Source organism: Parasteatoda tepidariorum, chromosome 6 (assembly GCF_982258835.1).
Source record: "Parasteatoda tepidariorum strain Cologne lab strain chromosome 6, Ptep-v5.0, whole genome shotgun sequence".
NCBI lineage: Eukaryota > Metazoa > Arthropoda > Arachnida > Araneae > Theridiidae > Parasteatoda > Parasteatoda tepidariorum.
The window spans coordinates 90,964,890-90,984,433 of NC_141760.1; the positions used below are offsets into that span (position 1 = coordinate 90,964,890).

Sequence of the window (19,544 nt, forward strand, 5' to 3'; positions counted from 1 at the left end):
TCCAGGAGTTCCATTGTCTTCTGGATTGGGTTCAAAATTATAAGACTGCGGAGTTGAACACTAGTAGTCATAAGCCCAAAAATTGGGTCGGCTGTTCAACAACGGTAATAATATAGTTCTAATATAATAATAATTATAATTTGCAGAATAGAGGCGTGGGGGCTTAGAGGATAGAGCGTTCGTATTTCAATGAGGTGAACAGGGTTTGAATTTCACACCTGGCTCTCATCAACCACAATACTGACGTTAAATTTCCTCAGTGGTACACGGATCATGGATTAAAGTCCCCTTGTCGACGGACGAACCCTGGGATGTTTTCATAGTTTTCTTCTCCATATAACGCAAATGCGGGGGTTAGCTCTATCAAAAACATCCCTAACGAAGGCAAAGCTCTTCCAATACTTGTTCCAGGAGTTTCGTTGTCTTCTAGAATCCAAAATTACAAGGCTACGGAATTGAACCTCGGTAGACGTAAACTTTACCGAGTGGGTCGACTGTTCACTGAAGGTGATTAAATAAAAGAAAGTTTAGAGACTAATCTCACAAACATATTGAAAATATTGTGTTTAAATTATTTGAATCACATGCAGTTCGTGTAAGAAATCTGAGCACTCTATTCCTGAAATTTTTAATCAGAAGACATCATTTCAAACCGAAACTTTGTTTATTAAACTTATTTTAAAAAATAAAAAATATTGGATCACCTAGAAAGCAAGAACACATATTTAGCTAAACATGAAAAAATATTCATATTTTTAACGTACATATTAAAAGATCGTTCTTTTTTGCATTTATACGTAAATAGATGCATCTAGGGTTAGGATGGAATTCGAACACGTAACCTCTTACATAAGAATGCACAGACGACAGGCTGATGCACAAAATTTAAGTTACTGACTTTTATAGACATCAGTATGTTTACAACTATGTATTTCTTTATATGTGTCAAAGTTGGAAGATGTTTTATAGAAAAGAAAAACACCTTACAGACTAAAAATAAGTTTAACAAGGGTTTATTATAAAAAGACAGTCTGAAATTATTAAACTAAACAATTTTGTGGTATCTCAACTTTTACTAGCACAGTTAAAATTATCAATGCTTACGGCAAAATTATCAACTCTTTTAAAAAAATTACAAATATTATCTTCACTGCCAAATTTGATAATAAAAAATCATATTTTATTGATAATACTAAAACAGTCATTACCAAAGCGAGACGGTAAAAATTACCGCACTTTTTGTTGTTCCCATAGAGTCAGAAACATGGTAAATTTTACCATATGCTGGTAGTTTTGACCATTCTTTTCTTCTCAGTGCAATATAAGACAGAAAATGCAATTGGGAAAAGTTAAAAAACTTATTAAAATAAATGCTATTTTAAAAAGAATTAAATTTTATATCCTCTCAGTCTGTATTGGGAAATAATTGTATGATTAATTATAGATATGGAAAGGCAAGTATTTTTGGTCAATTTTGGTTTATAAAAAATTCAACACCTCATATTTATTCAGCGGTTGGGTCATTTTAACGAAGAAGTATATTTTAAAATTTTATTTTACAACTGGACAATGGAAAAAATTCATATTCTTAAAAAATAAACTATTTTAGTGTATTCTGAATGTTTACAAAGTGATACAAAAAAAAATGTGACAGTTACATAAATTGTGAGTTCTTTACTTGTGATGAGCTGAATTAAACATGACCTTTATAAACTAACTCTTAAAAATAATTTTACTTTAAGTTACTGAGCAATCTGTTCTTAAATGAAAAAATTAATTTCCTAAAAAGATTATCATATATTTTATTTTAAATTCACCATTTTTTTTAGAAGAAGAAATATAAACCATCTCAAAATTAAAAATAAGAAATCTTAAGTTAAAAAATATGCTTATTTTACTTTGGTTTTCTAACATATATTCTACGAATAAAAAACAAAAGCAACAAATGTTCTACATGAGAAAAAATTAATAAAAAAAATCCATAAAAAGTTATGATCTCCTTATTACGATTGCTGGTTACCCATTGGTCAAATGCTTTTTCTTTCTGGATTGACTCCGTTAAACGCCACAACATTTCAAATCATAGGTTGCAAAAACTGTCTCCATTGATGTTTGTCGTCGGATTGATTTTCATATCCTGCCTATGTACGTGTTTCAAGACGTCACAAAATGCTTTTCATTCATATTTATATTAAAATCACCGTCAAGTCAGTAACTGTACGTCAATAATAAAAAGAATGTAAAAATATTTTAAATTGATATTATGTAAATATATTAAAACTGCCTGCTAGTGAAAAGAAAAAGAAAAACAGCAGCGGTCGCCATAGCAACGCATGCAATGACTACGCATGCGCACTGTTTACTATTACTCTTAAACACAGTTGAAAAGTGTGCGGACGCCATCAAATCCAAGTCAAGACCCATTTTGCCAATGGGCAATAGAATATAGTTGCATCAATGCATTTTATAGTATCATTGAATTGCATACTTCAGAAAAAGTAACTGCTAATTCAAGAAAATATAGTACTTCATTACTCAACTGTAGTCAGAATAAATATTTTACACGATCGATGAAATTAATCTTTTACACATTTACATGTTTATTATTCTGTATTTCTGAAAACATTTATCGAATCAGATCGATATTTTTATTCTAATTCACAAAATATTTTTAGCCAAATCTTTTTTTTCTATACCCTGGCATAAGTATTCGCAAAAATTTATGCGATATGTCTTGATAAATTTTTAAAGTCTTGACATTAATAACAAAAATTACTGTCATCTCATAATTTGATTTGAAACATAAGCAGCTTAAAACTTACATAAATTTACAAATACCTTTTAAATATCGAAATTGTTTTGTTTCTCCGTCGGCTGCAAAAGTTCTTTTTCATTTACTTATCTTTAAATAAATTTCCAATTATAATAATTGCTTTCATCTTGCGTGCATTGCATTTTAATTTACTTATAAGATATTAAAATGTTTGTTATTGTTTTTTGCACTCATATGACATTTTATAACTTAAACCAATTACAATTTCTTTAATTAGTGCGAGTCATCACATTTGCATCTACAGTGTTATTCATTATGATCAAAAGAACAAACGTCTTTGTTATTGTCTTTAACTTATTCCTTATGATGAAGCACTACCCAGAAAATCAATAAGATTTACAAACTCTTTTATGTTTTAAGTCATAGAATTGCATTTGAAATAATCTAAAAGAAAACACTAGGATTTAAAAGTAAATAGGCTTTAATGCAATGCTTTGAAAGTACCAACGAATATAATTATAACATTTATTCAACAATACTGGAAACGTGATTCAACATTTTTACAAATTATAAAAATCTCTTCAAAATGCAATTCATCATTTATTTTAGCTTAAGGTGTCAATTAGTTCACAATTTATTTCTAAGAAATGATCGCATACAATAATTTGGGATAAAAATTTAAAAAAAGCACCTTAATAAATATCCTTACAAACTATAAACATTAAAAACAAAAAAGTCCACTGCTACAACAATATTTTGACTCTAAATATTATCACTTTAAACCAGCAATTTTCTAGCAAAGATTTGAAACTTACAGGTGTCTTTTAAACCCCGAAATTATTTTCTTTTATCAAAAGGCAACAAAACCCCTTCTTATTTACTTCACTTTAAATAAATTTCCAATTATAATAATTGCTTTCGTCTTGCGTGCATCGCATCTTAATTTACAGATAAAAAATTGAAATGCCTTTATTGCTTATTCTTTCGCATTCATTATAAGTTTCGGTGGGGTAATTATGTTACGTTAATAACTTAAGCCAATAACAATCGCTTTAATGAGTGTGAGTCATCATTAGTGCTTCTGCAGTGTTATTCATTAGTGTAATCAAGGCAATTAACGTCTTTGTTATTGTTTTTAACTTGTTCTTTATAACAAAATACTACCCTTAAATCCTGGGGGATTTACGAACACCTTTAAATTTTAAATAATAATTCTGCATTTGAAACTATTTTTCTTAAAAAAAAAACACGGATTTTGTTAAGGAAATTGATTTTAAGTTCAGGCTATGAATAAAAAGTACCACCTGAGTTTTTTAAGTTCGAAATTTTCAGTTAAATGATTTCAGTTAAAAAAAAGAGTATTTATCATAAGACTTTCTTTAAATTTGATGCCGGATAGTTAAGCTAATAAGTCCTAATTAAATTACATTTTACAGCTTGAGATTTCTTAATTAGATCAACATCGCATTTGCAATTTGAATGCAAATTTTCAATTTCACTTGTTTTTAAACGCAACTAAAGAATGCTTAGAATTAATGTATATGTAAATAAATATGCCTTTGTAGATTTTTAAATTCCTATTTTAATTGCATTAACTTCTATCCTGATCTTCTCTAATTAGAAGAAACTAAAGTTAACTTTAAAAAAGAAAGATAATAGTTTTAAGTCTTCTTTATTCTTTCATGGTTAAGAGTTTAGCAGAAAGAGATTTGAATTGTTTATTAATTAATTTAGATAACACAGGACAAAGCGTTACCGATAACAACTGCAACAGTTGTAAAAACGTAAATGTTTTTTAAATCGCCAAAAATTATTACAAATTTTTATGAAGTTAACAATCATATAGTAATGAATCATATATACAAATCATATAGTAATGAAGTAAAAGTTCGAAATATTTAGGTTACAAATGCATTTCAAAGAAAAAAAACATTGAACTTTTAAATAATTTAGAAGAAAAAGAAAGATCATAATTATCACCATGGTTTTGATAGTCACTTATTTTCGCTTCCATTTCAACTGTTATACGATATTATGAATTATTTTTTAGTTTTTTAATAACGATTTGTTTACTTGCGTTAAAATCAACCAATAAAAGTCGAAATACGCTGAATAACGTTTAATTCAATGAAGAAATGTTCCTCTGTCGTGATGGATACGTTTCAAAAGATCTATAAAATACCAATTAGAAACTAACGTATATAAACATTACTGACAGCAAACAGCAGAGATGTATGTAAAATTGCTCAGTAATGATGGTTATAAAAATTTCTTCATCTGCAATTCTTATTTCATTTTTTTCCTTGATATAAACTTTGTTCTCTTTGCATCTTTATTATGGATTCAATCTTTTCTGCTTTTAAGTTCTTCATTAACTCTAAACACTATTAGTTTGAGAGAAGTAAAAGTAATAAACTTTTAGAGATGGTAAGATGAGTATAACTTTAAACGAAATTCAAAATCTTCATACGAAACCTTTTTTCAATTAATATGCATTATACTTGTAGGAAAATGTATAGAACGTAAGCTAATTTTAAATAAAAATATCCTAATTAGCTGTACATTAAATTCACCACAAACTACGAAAGTTTAATTAAGGCTTTCCGTTACAACATGTCAAGCAAAAATTTATTTTAACTTTGACGTCGAATTTTATAATTTTATACAAAAACAAATTTTGTTGTTTTGAATAAATAAAACAAAAAAAAAGTCATGCATCTTATCTGATGAATTTTAAGAGGATCAGTTTTCTGAAAATAAAGTGTGACTTACGGCGCTTCAAAACTTTGAAAATTTGCCAAACAACGCCGATGCATTTTCTCACAGATATAAAAAGAAAGAAAATACTTTATCGCATGATATACGAAACAATGAAAGAAGTAAAAGATAAAAAAAATACGTTATACTCTGCTTCAGGCTTTTTAATGACTTAAAGTCACTAACAACAGCGTATTGCACTTTTTTTCCCCACTTGGTTTTAGGTACGTATCTCATTTTGCCTTACAGCAGTTCTGTATCTGATATTTTATAAAAGAAGTAGCGAGGATGAAAAAAAAGAAGAAGAAAAAAAGAAAAAAAAATAGCTGCAAGAGAAAGCTAGGAATCGATTATATAGTATCTGTAGACTATTAAAATCTTTTTTTAGACCCGTGTTACCTTTTTTCGGAAGTCCTTATCAGTTTTATTAAATATCATCAGTCTTGAATTTAGCTTCCTCCTGCCATACTAGTGTCGATGATTATGGCAGATAAAATATTTCAGTACTAGTGTAATGCTGGCAAGTAAAATAAATGCTCTAACCAAATAAGATTTGATTATATATTCAGTTAAACTAGAATCATTTTTTGGAAATTATATAAATTAGTAATCATAAAATATTTCATTTAAGGTAATTATATAAGGACAGAATTCATTATATAATGAATTCTGTATTATATAATGAATTGTATAATGAGTAATGTATTATATAATGAGTAATTATATAATGAAAAATTCGTTTTTTGATTAGTCGCATACCCTACGTTATATGCGATTTTATAGCTAGAAAAAATTAAATGACTTAATAAGTTATTTTATGGCAATTATATTAATATTTAGTCGATAACAACAGCAAATTGTACTTTTTTCACTCTTGAGTTTAGGTACGTATTACATTTTGCCTTATAGCAGTTCTGTACCTAAAAAAGAAAAGGCGAGTATGCGAAATGAAAAATAAAAAAGAAGAAAAAAGAAAAATAACTGCAAGAAAAGCTAGGAATCGATTATTTAGTACGTGTACATTAAGTTAAACTAGAATCATTTTTTGGAAATTATAAAAATTAGTAATCATAAAATATTTCATTTAAGGTAATTATATAATGACAGAAATATAAATTCCTTATTTGATTAGACGCATGCCCTATGTTATATGTGACTTTACATCTAGAAAAAATGAAATGACTTAATAAGTTATTTTTTGGCAATTATATTAATATTTTGTCGTTAACAACAGCATATTGTACTTCCTCAACTCTTGAGTATCACATTTTGCCTTACAGCAGTTCAGTAAATAGAAAAGAAATGGCGAGTATGCGAAGTGAGAAAAAAAGTTAAAAAAAAAGAAAGAAAAAAAAGGAAAAGAAAAGTTTTCTTTTACCTAGCTTCTTCTAGCAGCTAGAAATCGATTATTTAGTATCTGTAGACTATTAAAATCCTTTTTAGACCCATGTTGCTTTTTTTTCGAAAGTCCTTATCATTTTTATTAAATATCATCATTCTTGAATATAGCCTCCTCCTGTCATACTAGCGTCGATGATTATGGCAGATAAAGTATTTCAGTACTAGTGTAATGATTGATCCAAAATACTTGCTTCACAGAAGAATAAAATACCAAGAAGAATAAAATACCAAAATACTTGCTTCGACTTCATATTCATCTAAATTTAAATTATTTTATATAAGATAAATAATTTAGTAATTATATAATTATATAATGACGATATAAATTCCATATTTGATTATGCGCGTACCCTAAGTTACATATAATTTTTTATTCAGAAAAAATAGCATGACTGTATTATTTTATGTCATTTATATTAGCATTAAATTGCTAACAACTGCATGTTGCAATTTTTTCACTCTTGATTTTAGCTACGTATCCCATTTCGCCATTCGGTAGTTTTGTATTGATATTTTACGAAATATGTGTCGAAAAAACGAAGAAACGAAAGTTGCAAAACAAAGTTAGGAATCGATTGTATAGTAAATATAAGCAATTAAAATTTTTGAATTTAGCCTCCTCAGGCTATATTAATGTCTATGATTATGGTAGATGAAATAAGATTCTAGTGTGATGTTGAGAACCAAAAACAAACCTTTCCATCCAGATAAAAATTATACATTCAATTAAATTAGAGTTATTTTGCAGAAAGTATATAAATTAGTTATAAATATCTAGTTATATATTTATTACCACATCATTAGTTAAAAATTTAATAAGATAAATAATTATATTATAAATCCAATGAATTTTGATTTTATGTTTATCCTGTGTTACGCCTACTCTGCTATGCAAATTAAAATGAATTCACTAAATTATTTTATTATAGTTGCATTAATTTATTACGAATATCTCATTCAATCTAGATTATTTTATTCTAAATTATTTCATTATAGTTGCATTAATTTATTACGAATATCTCATTCAATCTAGATTATTTTATTCTAAATTATTTCATTATAGTTGCATTACTTTATTACAAATATCTCATTCAATCTAGCTGCATGATATGTGAATATATCATAACTTTATATGAAATTTGAACACTGTGTAAAATTTTGATAACTGGAGCACTAATTTAATGTTTAATATATCATCTATTTCTATAATCTATCTGAATATATAAAGATATTAGATAGGTTTTGGTTCAAGGCATACCATGAGTAACATAAATCCTTAAATCCAGATAAAATTAAATATTTTATATTCGATAGTTTAATAGTTTAATTTTTAATTTAGTTATATTAAATTAATCCCACACACACATGTATGATAATGTATTACATGCATGACCTGTATGATTTAATCACATATAAATTTATAAATATATGACATATGGCATTATTTTACCCACAAATTATAGATTTAACCTTGAATTTTAGTCCTCTTTCGAAAACACAGAAAATGTAAAGAAAATGGTAGAAACTTTACTTATTTATCTAGGCAGTCTTTCATATATTAATTAGAAATAGAACTTGTGACAGAAGTTAACCGAGTATGTGTTTCTTTAAGCCTATCAAATGGTAATTATCCGAAGGGAAATTTAAATTACTTTGTTAAAAAAATTGCTTAAACCGAAAGCACTTTGTTTTCCTAGTCGTTTAGTGAATCTTAAATTTTACTCTGGGAAATTATTCAGAGGATCAGAATTATTTAACATATTCTTTCTAGATTAAACTTCCTTTTACAAAGGCACTTAAACTTCATTAATGTCAAATTTTGATACTGCTCATGAATCACAAACGCAAGATATGATAAAATCTCAAATTCGTCTTCATAAGTTTAAAGGATAAATTACATTCGCACAACATAATAGGAAGAGAGAGTACTTTAATGTCCAATGAACCATATGTTATAAATCAATATTTAACAGATTTTTTAATAAAAACACATAGAATCAGTCAGTTAAAACAAATTATCGAATACCGTGCACGGGAAAATATTTTAACCATTTTAAATATCTCAATATATAAATTATTAGCAATGACATCGTGTATACTAAAAACATTTATTTTCAGACACCAAATATGCAAAATAGTTCCCGTAAACACATACGTTTTGAGACAGTTATTTTAATGCATTAAATTTTGAAAGTGGCAATCATTTTTTGAGGCATTTTTCAGGTAAAGGAATAGCATTAAACAGCTATAGATCGATTAATAGCCTTCATATATTTAAATGGTAAATTGGTAAATTTCGTACAATAAACAAAGAAAATAGGTGGGAAGGAGTAAATTCTGCAATGAGAAAAAAAGTATGATCAAAATTATCAAAATATGTCAAAATTTATGGTGTTTTTAGCTTTATGGAAAAACCAAAAAGATGGGTAGATTTTGCTGAACAGCTGTGGTAATGATTTTGCTTTATTAATAATTATATAAGGTTTTAAAATATACAATAAAATTTGGAAAATGCTTTACAATGTGGTAATTTTATCTTGATACTCTAAATTTTAACACAAAAACCATTTATTCAGCTAAATTTACTTGTCATGTTAGCATTTTTTACTAAGTGTGTGGTAATAAGGACTGTAATTTGGAAAACCAGAAATTCCAGTAAACCATTACCATGTGAATGGAAAAAGTATCAGATAAGTGGTTTAAATACCAATCATATAGATTTTGGTTTTTATTGCCAGAAATATGCTTTTTTTCTTAAAATAAATGCTATTACCAAACAGAGCGATAATTTTACTGGCATATTTTTCTCAATATATAAATCAATATTTAACTAATTTATGAAAAAGAGTATAGAATCTGTCCTTTAAACATAATTTATTAAATACGTTTACGAAAAAAAAATTAAAACAAATTGAATGTATTTTTTTTCAGTAAACTCAAAATCATTTAAATTAAGTTATTTTTAATTGTAACCAATAAATATGCAAAAATTCAGACATGGATTTAAGTGCACTATATTTCGTAAAATGTATCCTCAAACTAAGAGCATTTTCTCAAAGATAATTTAGTATCTGAAAAACTGCCTAATTCATTACGAAAAAAAAGCTGCATTATTTATCTCAAAAACTCCTTGTAGATGCATAGTGCATTAATATGAAATTACTGCTAAAGACACATTGCGCTGAAATCGAATTAATATGCAAATATTTACTGCATCGTTCAAAGAATTATTCGGAAGTTCTAGAGACTTTTTTTCACAAGCTTTAAAATGCTCCGTATCTTGTTTTACCCAAAATGCAACAGCAACTAACTACCTCTCCTTGCGTGATAGTCATGTTATTTAATTATGGATGCGGAAATTGTGGTATTAATTGGCAATTAATGTAAGAGCAATCTCTTTTAACGAGTTTTAGTTTTTTTCTGGATGGTCCCTAATTTCATTATTGTTTCCGCTGATTTCGAATTAGCAAAGATGACATGAGTGCTGGAGGAAAAGAAAAGAGCAATAAAAAAAAAAGTATGACAAACTCCATAACTGACATAACCACAACATAGAGAACTTTCCAAAGTGCTATTAAAAGGGAAAAGTGCACTTTTTCATCTTTCCGAATAGGTGATGAAAAATTTACCACACCGATTAAGTTGATGGTTCTCGTTTTTGTTTAGATTGTTCGCAGCAAAACATTTTTATTCTTTTGAATCATTTACTTTTTACTCACGTTTTCTTGGCGAACATTATCTAAAAGAAAGTTATTTTGCTTATCCATGCATTATTAGTAAAGTAATGTTTACGGATCTGAACTTATTACTTAGAGTTCTTCTAGAAAAAAAAATATTTGATGCAATTCCTTTTAATATCTTTTTTTTTTAATCTTGCATTTTTATTTTCGGAATATATTCTAAAGCATTTTACTTTAGATGTAGGCCTCACAATTTTTTATCTTACTTCCTTGAACGATATATATATATATATATATATATATATATATATATATATATATATATATATATATATATATATATATATATATATATATATATATATATATATATATATATATATATATATATATATATATATATATATATATATATATATATATTTTAACATTCAGCAAATTATGTATTGCAAAATATAAGAAATACACCCTTATATGTATTCAATCGAAAACTAATGGTTTGCAACGCATTGGAAGCTTATTTAATTAAAACATAAAAATAGGTAGCGATATTTTTATGTCTGAGATCAATAGTAATTAAAACATTAAAGCACTTGGAGATATATATCAACATTATTTTTCCAAAAATATCATTTTTACATCAAACTGGTCCTCTGTATTGTTTCAAAATAAGTACTTAAGAGGTGTCCTGAATTTCCATTTTGCAGCTCAATGCAAAAAGATATACATTGCCTACATAGAAATCGTGGTGTGTTTCTTGGAAAAGATTCTCAGAAAAACTTCTTCGGGACCATTTGAAAAAGTCACTTATCATTATATAGCCATTTACCTTCAAGTTTTGAAAGATGCTGAATACAAATGCCACACACTGATTCGGTTCGTCAATACTGTAATACATAAAGAACAAATAATTACGAAAAAAAAAGAATTTATATTTAATATTTAATAATAGGAATTTTAAAAATTATAAAAATAATGAATAATTTACAGAATTATTAATATGCATAATGTAACCAACACAGGGTAGAGTATACGTTGTGCTATGTAGACTAAAGCAAAAACAAATTAAAAGACTTGACTAAAGCACAAATGAAAGCACATAAATGGACAGTTGGATAATGTACAGTTTCAGTTTTATAAACAAGAACCTTCCACTGAGCTGAACGTCAAATGAAGGTAGAGAAGTGGTAAAGAAGAAAGTTTACACTTTTATTCAACATTTAGACACTAAGGAATGTTATTGTTAATTGAACTGAAGGGTCGACTGTTCAACGGCGGTCATAAAATAAAATAAAAAATTGAACTGAAACTGTATTATGTCCATTTATGTACTTTCCTTTGTGCTTTATTAGCTTTGTGTTTCGTTTTATGAATAATGTAAGTCATAAGTATTAATTATTTAGCTCCAAGAAAGACATTAAATGATTCGTTTTTTATGAATGAATACTGGTATTGTATAACATGATCATATAAAACTTATTAAATACAATCTGGGCATTTATAAAAGTAAAATATACAATGAATTTCGTTTTATTATTTTCTATTTGTAGGTATAGTTTAAAATAATTTTTTTCAGTAATGTTACACTCAAAACTTTATAATTTTTTTACAATCTATGAAACACGATTAAAAGAACATACTAAATTGCATATTTCGAAAGAAGAAAAATATTTTGTGCACCTGCCCGTGGTGACATCTTTCATTCTGAAACAGAAACTTCAATTTTTAGTATAGTGTAGATGCTTTTAGCGTTGACATTAATAGAATTTGAACTGCTCTTTCTAGCGCTTTCTAGGTGTAAACTTAAATATCTTCACTCTAATATAATTTTTTTTGTTACCTCTTCTCCCTTTTTGCTTTATTTTGTGAACTTGAAACTTTGGACTAGTTCAAAATACTACCCAGAAAAGACGGAATTGCCTTAAATTTATTTATTTGTATATATCTTGTATTTTTATAAATTTACAACAAAAAATTACAATTTTTACTGCTTCTGATACAAAAAATATTCTTATCGTTAATCCGAACTAGATGATAAGTTAATTTTTCTAAGATTTATGCTCGAAAAAGAATACAAATTTAGATTCTTCAAGTGAGATATATAATTTGTTTTTTTTTTCACCTAAACAATGCTTGATTTCCTTGGTAAAATTCAGTGAATAATCAATAATACTTCACTTTGACAATATTACCTTAGCGATAACCCTATTTACGCTATTCTATTATCTACTATTTTTCTTATTATTCAATACATTTCACGTTTCTTAAATAAATAACTTAATTTTCATTCTGAAAAACGTGAAAGTTTTATAAAATTTATTTTTTATCTTTTTTTACAGAAAGGAAGAACTTATTATATTATAAAAATATAAATATGGAATTATTTTGCTTTCCAAGTCAATACTATTTTGTCACCATGTTAAGTCAAAATCTTACTCAAAGAAATAAGTTAATTTTCGCTTCAAAAACCAAAAGTATAATAATTTATCTGTATAAATTTGAGAAACAAAACACATTTTCTGTTTGATACAGAAACGAGAAATTATGTTTAAATTAGTTAGTTAGTTAAGTTGTCTAGATTTTCTCCACCAGGAACTTTTTTGAATATATTCCATATTCTATATATTTTTAAATATTAAAACCAAAATTTGTAAAATTAGTTGTTGAAATCATCATGATAACAATGCAAAAGATAGCATTTGACATTTATTTAATAATTTTGCAAGTTTTAGAGATTTAATTTTCATGATAAATTATATGTAAATTTCATTACAAAATTTTCAAAGCAAAAAATGAAAGAATATTTTTCATGTTTTAAACGAAAAGATGAATTTAGATTCTTAAAATAAGTTAGTTAATTAGATTTCTTTCACCGAAGCATTGTTTGAAATATTCGGTAAAACTCAATCATTTTTGTTTAATTTTTTTAAGAATATTCACTTAGCTGCTAAGGTGATAAAAATACGCTCATCTTTCTTTAAAATCTTCTCTTTAATTTTAGAAGAAAATTTAATTTACTGAAAGTCATTACTTTTTTCTCTTTTTACCTACTTGAACTATTCTATAATTTACTTTACAGAAAGAAAAAAGATTCTAATTTTCAAAGCAATCATATTTTGAACAGCTAAAAGTTTTGACTTAAATTACTTCGTGTTTTGTTAAATTAACATATAACAAGTTTTATCTGGCTAATTCTTTTTTTTCTTCCTTTTTTTCAGATGGAATTGAAAAGTTCGTGATTTCTTTACAAGTATGTTATTTGAATCGATTTCTCAGGAAAAAGAAAAGAAGTGGTAAAAATAGAAGGAAAAAAAAGACTACCTATATCGACATTTTTCTTGCTCCGGGAAATGAAACAAAATCACATGACTCACGAAATTGCTTCAAAAAGCTATAAGAAAATGCTAACTCCAAATACTACTATTCCTAAACCAATCAAGAATACTTGGGTATTTTTTTAAAGAAAAAAATATATGTATGGATTTAAGATGGAAAGATGAATACTAAACTCGCAATGGTGCGTGATGAATATTTTCAGCTGTTTTTATTCAGAATATCTTCAATGAATATGTTGAAATTATTTTAAATAATTCAATATTCAACAGAATTACACTCAAAATGAAAATGAAAACATTTGAATGCTACAATCGAAATGAAGGAAGAAATTTTACTTTAACTTTCAATACTAATACAAGTCTTGCATATAAGATGACGCACACGTAATTATTGCTTGTATACTAGAAAGGGATAGTTCTTGATTAAAGACTATGAAAGTCTACTGTAAATGTAGAGATTTTCATGGTACTCGCAGCAATGAACATTCACTAAAAAATGCTTTTGCGAACTCTCAGTTAATGTGCCTTACGTTTTTTGATAGAGTGATCTTACCTCACGTTGCTTCCATTGGAAGTAAAATAAAAACGACACATTTTGTGTTTTGCTTATTGTGCATTTTGTGCAATCTAACCAGCGCACAAGTTTTTGCTAAAGAATGCGACTTAACAAACATAGATGAAGAATCCACCATGACCTGCAGAGTCAGGAGTTGGCAAAGTATAAGTAAAATTGGAGAAACTGATTCCGACCCGCCTAGCTTCATCAATATATTTTGTGATGGTAACAATAAAGATCATTCGGTATCAAATGGTACATTTAGCAAGTTAAGTAATGTGAAGTCATTATCGATTGAAGGTTGCAGCATTCCGAATTTTCCAGAAGCCACTTTCTGGGGCTTAACCAATCTAGCCAATTTAACAATACACTTAAATAAAACCAATTCCAAACCACTTACATTTAGAGGAGACACTTTCGCAGGCCTACAGAAACTATATAAATTGGAACTCGATCATAATAATCTCGTCGTTTTGCCAGCAAACTTATTTTGCAACTTAGAAAATCTAAATATTTTGAACCTTACCAATAGCGAATTAGACGATGCGAGAAATATAGGCTTAGGATCAATAGAGACTACGAAATGTTTATCTGATCTTATCATTTTAGACTTATCTTACAATATATTAAAAAGCATTCCTGATGGGATATTTTCCTCCCTGGTGTCATTAAAGGTCCTTTATTTAAACAACAATCAGCTGTCTGAACTCTATCCCTATGCGTTCAGTGGCCTTAGCAGACTGCAGAGTTTAGATTTGTCCAATAACCGAATCAGTCACCTACCGGAACAAATATTTCAGCAGTCAACCGACATTTTGGAGCTTTATCTTCAGAATAATTCTCTCAGTTCGTTAACGCCTCGAGCGTTTCAAGGCTTAAGGCAGCTAGTGGGATTAAATTTGAGTTATAATTCCCTAGAAAACGTAATTTCATCTGAAACTTTAGCGGATTTAAGTCGTTTGTTTGTCCTGGATTTGAATCATAACAGGTTTCAAGTTATTACGGAGACGAATTTCCATTTGATAAGAAGCCTCCAAATACTTTATCTAAGCTACAATGCAATTCATAATATTAGTGATAATTCCTTTGCATCCCTGAGAAATCTTCACACGTTGACTCTTTTAGGAAATAAACTAAAGTATGTTAATGCGAACACTTTTAAAGGATTGGAGTCTTTAAATTATCTGTCTTTGAGTAATAATGATATAACAGGCATACACCCACTGGCGTTTTCTCATTGCAAGTCAGTCCAAAACTTAAAACTCAGATCTAACAAATTAGTTGATTTTCCGAAATCCATAAATGATTTAACACTTTTAAGGCACCTCGACTTAACTCACAACAAAATTTATAACATCAGCAATGCAACATTTCAGGGCTTGAAAAAAATTGTCAGCTTGCACATGGCGAAAAATCAAATCGGCAACTTGACGAAAGGTTGCTTTCAAGATCTCTCGTCACTGAAGACTCTTGACTTTTCTAACAATAAAATAATGTCTTTGGGACACAGCTTGTTTGACGATGTCCCCGAGTTAAGAGTTGCTAAATTTAACGACAATCATTTGACCGATATAAATGGACTTTTTATGAACTTACGGTACCTTCATACTCTGAATGCATCCCGAAATAATATAACGTGGTTTGATTATGCACTTGTACCAACAGATCTTAAGGTTTTGGATATACATCAAAATGAAGTGGATGGATTGGGAAATTACTTCGAATTGGAACAACTTATGCATTTAAGGAATCTAGATGCTTCGTACAATATTATCAGAGAGTTAACAACAGCTTCTCTTCCAAACAGTATAGAAATCGTGTCGTTTCGATGGAATAGAATAACAGTAATTGGACCATTCACTTTTACTGCAAAAACCAATCTCTCATTTGTTGATCTTACAGGAAATGCAATTAGTCATCTTGATATCAATGCATTCCGGCTTAAAAGTATACCAATGAACAATCCCTTGCCTGAGTTTCTACTTTCAAACAATACATTAACTTGTGATTGTACAATGGAATGGCTCCTGCGCATGGAAAGTAAAGACGAAACGCGCCAGTATCCTATGATAACAGATCTTGGCGATGTCATGTGCAATGTAACGTTGCCTCGGCAGAATGCAGTATTGCCGATGTCAGTGACTAAACCCTCAGATTTTTTATGCAAATACCGCATTCATTGTTTCGCCCTCTGTCATTGCTGTGAATTTGATGCTTGCGATTGTGAAATGGTGTGTCCAGAAAATTGTACATGCTACTCTGATCAAACTTGGAACACTAACATGGTGGACTGTAATCTTAGAGGATATTCTCATGTACCAAATAGAGTTCCCATGGACGTGACAGATCTTTATCTTGACGGCAATGATATGAGCCATATTGGAAGTCATTCTTTTATCGGGCGCAAAAACTTACGGGTTCTTCATCTCAACAACAGCAACATTCACATAATTAGGAACAGAACATTTAATGGACTTCAAAACTTGTTAGTTCTACATCTAGAAAATAACCACATTCCTGTGATAGAAGGCCATGAATTTAAAAATTTGACTAAACTTCAAGAACTTTATTTGTCCCATAATCGGTTGAAATCAATCCAGCACGACTCTTTTAAGCATTTGAAGTTCTTACGTGTACTTTATTTGGACCATAACCAGATTTCAGAGTTTAATATTTGGGTCTTGAAATACAACCGAGCACTATCCAAAGTAAAAGTGGGCCACAATAAATGGAACTGTGAATGTGCTTTTATAGAACGGTTTAAATATTGGATGGTCAAACACCCCAATGCAGTTGTGGATCAAGGTAGTTTGCGTTGTATTTATAACAATTCAACAACAATGCTTCTTTTTGAATACAGCAATTCTTCCTGTTCCAATTTCAGTGTAATACCCTTTACGTCTGCTGAGTTTGTGGAGGAATACATGTCCATTGTGATCTTAGTACCCATGCTGATAGTCCTCATGCTAACTGCGATATTTTTTGCCTGGAAATATCGCAACAATATGAAAATGTGGATCTACAACAAATATGGTGTTAAGCTGTTCGAGAAAGGAGATTATCCGGCAGAGAATGAAAAGCTGTTTGACGCATTTGTATCCTATTGCAAAAAAGATGAAGCTTTCGTTACGCAAATGGTTGCACCGGAATTGGAATGTGGTGTGCAATCTCAAAGACTGTGCTTAAGGTATAGAGACCTTCCCGCCTCTCGGTACATGGCAGAAACTATTTCAGAAGCTGTTGAATGCAGTTCCTGCAGCATCGCAGTCATATCTGAACAGTATTTGAAGAGTGAATGGTGTCTCTTTGAGCTAAAGGCATGCCACCATGAAAGTCAGTGCAACCGCCGACACAAAATTATCATTATTCTTTTGAACAAAGTAGACTTCAAAGAGTTAGATGGTGATGTAAGAGCTTGTTTCAAAGCTGCAGTGATAATACATTGGGGTGATAGGCGCTTTTGGGAAAAACTCCGGTTTTCTCTGCCCGAAGGCAGGAGCCACAAGCATCTTTCAGATTATTCGGACAATAAGCTTTCAACGACGCTCAGAAGATCTTCAATGTCGAACTCTGTTAAACTTGTGTGAATGCGAGATTTTTTTAAATCAAACTATTGTGTTGTTTGCTTAAATATCTATCTGCTGTGTATTTTTAAAATGGTGTGTATGTACAGTTAAATATATAATAAAAAAGATTTGTAAATTATATAAGTATAAATGATAAAAGAAATGTAAGTGCTTTAATCATGATGAATTTGAATTATTAACTGAACAAATTAGAATTGGATTTTGGTAAAATCATATGAAGCTGAGAATTTATGTTATTTTAGTTTTAAGAAGAATAAAAGTAAATATTTAAAATGAAGTACTTGGGGCAATATAGTGATAAGCCACAATTTTTCCAAGAGTAACGCTTTTCCATCAACTCTTCCTTAAACAGATAGGTACTTAGTAATTTGCAAAGATGTCTTCTGGAAGACATTAAAATGAGAGACATTTTATTGTCTACAAGGAAATCGTGATTTTTTTTTCTATAACGTGAGAATCAATAACGTTCTTAAAATTTCGTGAATTGGGCTTATAGCTATATTGTTTCAAACTTTTCATTTAAAGGTTGCTTGAAAGACACGTGTCTAATAATGATGATAATCTTAAGGGTCCACATTTTTCAATATTTACTATAAAATGTTTTAGAAGTTATGTGTAAAAATCTTATTTACCGCTACAATTTCCATTAATTGCAATGAAAATTGCGTTTAGATAAATTTTAATTGAATTCCGTCATACTGTAATTGCTTAATTTTAAATTATAATTGTATTTATATTCAGTAATAAATAAGTTCCTTTCTTTTGGAATTTGATGTATTTAATATACAAATTAATTAAACTAAAATTGAATTATAGAGTAATTTTATTTGGTTAAAAAAACGACACTCATAAAAAAAATTACAATTTTTAACTAAAAAGACTTACATTTTTTAAATGTCTGTTTTTCTTTACTTTATGTTAGAAAATAATTTCAAAATCCTAAGCCTTTACTTCTTGTAACATATATACTTTTTTTCATAATTTTTTTTCTCTCTTACATTTATTTGGTTTATAAAAATTTATTCTGTATTCGGTTTCGTACTAACTTTTAATATTTTTTATTTGTTGCATGTTTGTGAAAATGAATGAATCAAATGTATCCTAAAAATTAATGTTTTGTATTATTAACGTACAATGGTGATAAATAAAAAATTTTAAAGATAAAATGTCTTTACTTGAAGCAGTTCTCGTCATTTACTATTTTATAAAGACATTACATTTTAGTAATTTAAATATTAAAAAGAAATTTTTAATGGTCAAAAATAAGCAAAATCACTGACACCAAAATATTTTACATGTAAACCAAGAATTGATTAAATTTCAAATACAGTTTTAATTAATACAAAAGGGTATAAAGGAAAAAGAAGTTTACAAGAAAACAAAATATTTTTCATATTTTTATGGTGATACTTTCTATGTTTGACAATTTTACTCATTTAAATCTCCTACATCCAT

The 19,544-nt window shown here is 28.4% G+C and overlaps 1 protein-coding gene across 1 annotated transcript in view; it reads left to right on the top strand.

Annotated features, from left to right (window-relative positions):
- The window catches only part of LOC107443661 (toll-like receptor Tollo), a 138,427-nt gene extending 119,168 nt beyond the window's left edge, over positions 1 to 19,259 (top strand). Inside the window, exon 4 of the mRNA XM_016057604.4 lies at positions 13,830 to 19,259. Coding sequence (XP_015913090.3) covers positions 14,379 to 18,089 — 3,711 coding nt within the window. The 5' untranslated portion in view covers positions 13,830 to 14,378 and the 3' untranslated portion in view covers positions 18,090 to 19,259. The remainder of the gene's footprint in view (positions 1 to 13,829) is intronic.
- Positions 19,260 to 19,544: the final 285 nt, after the last annotated feature.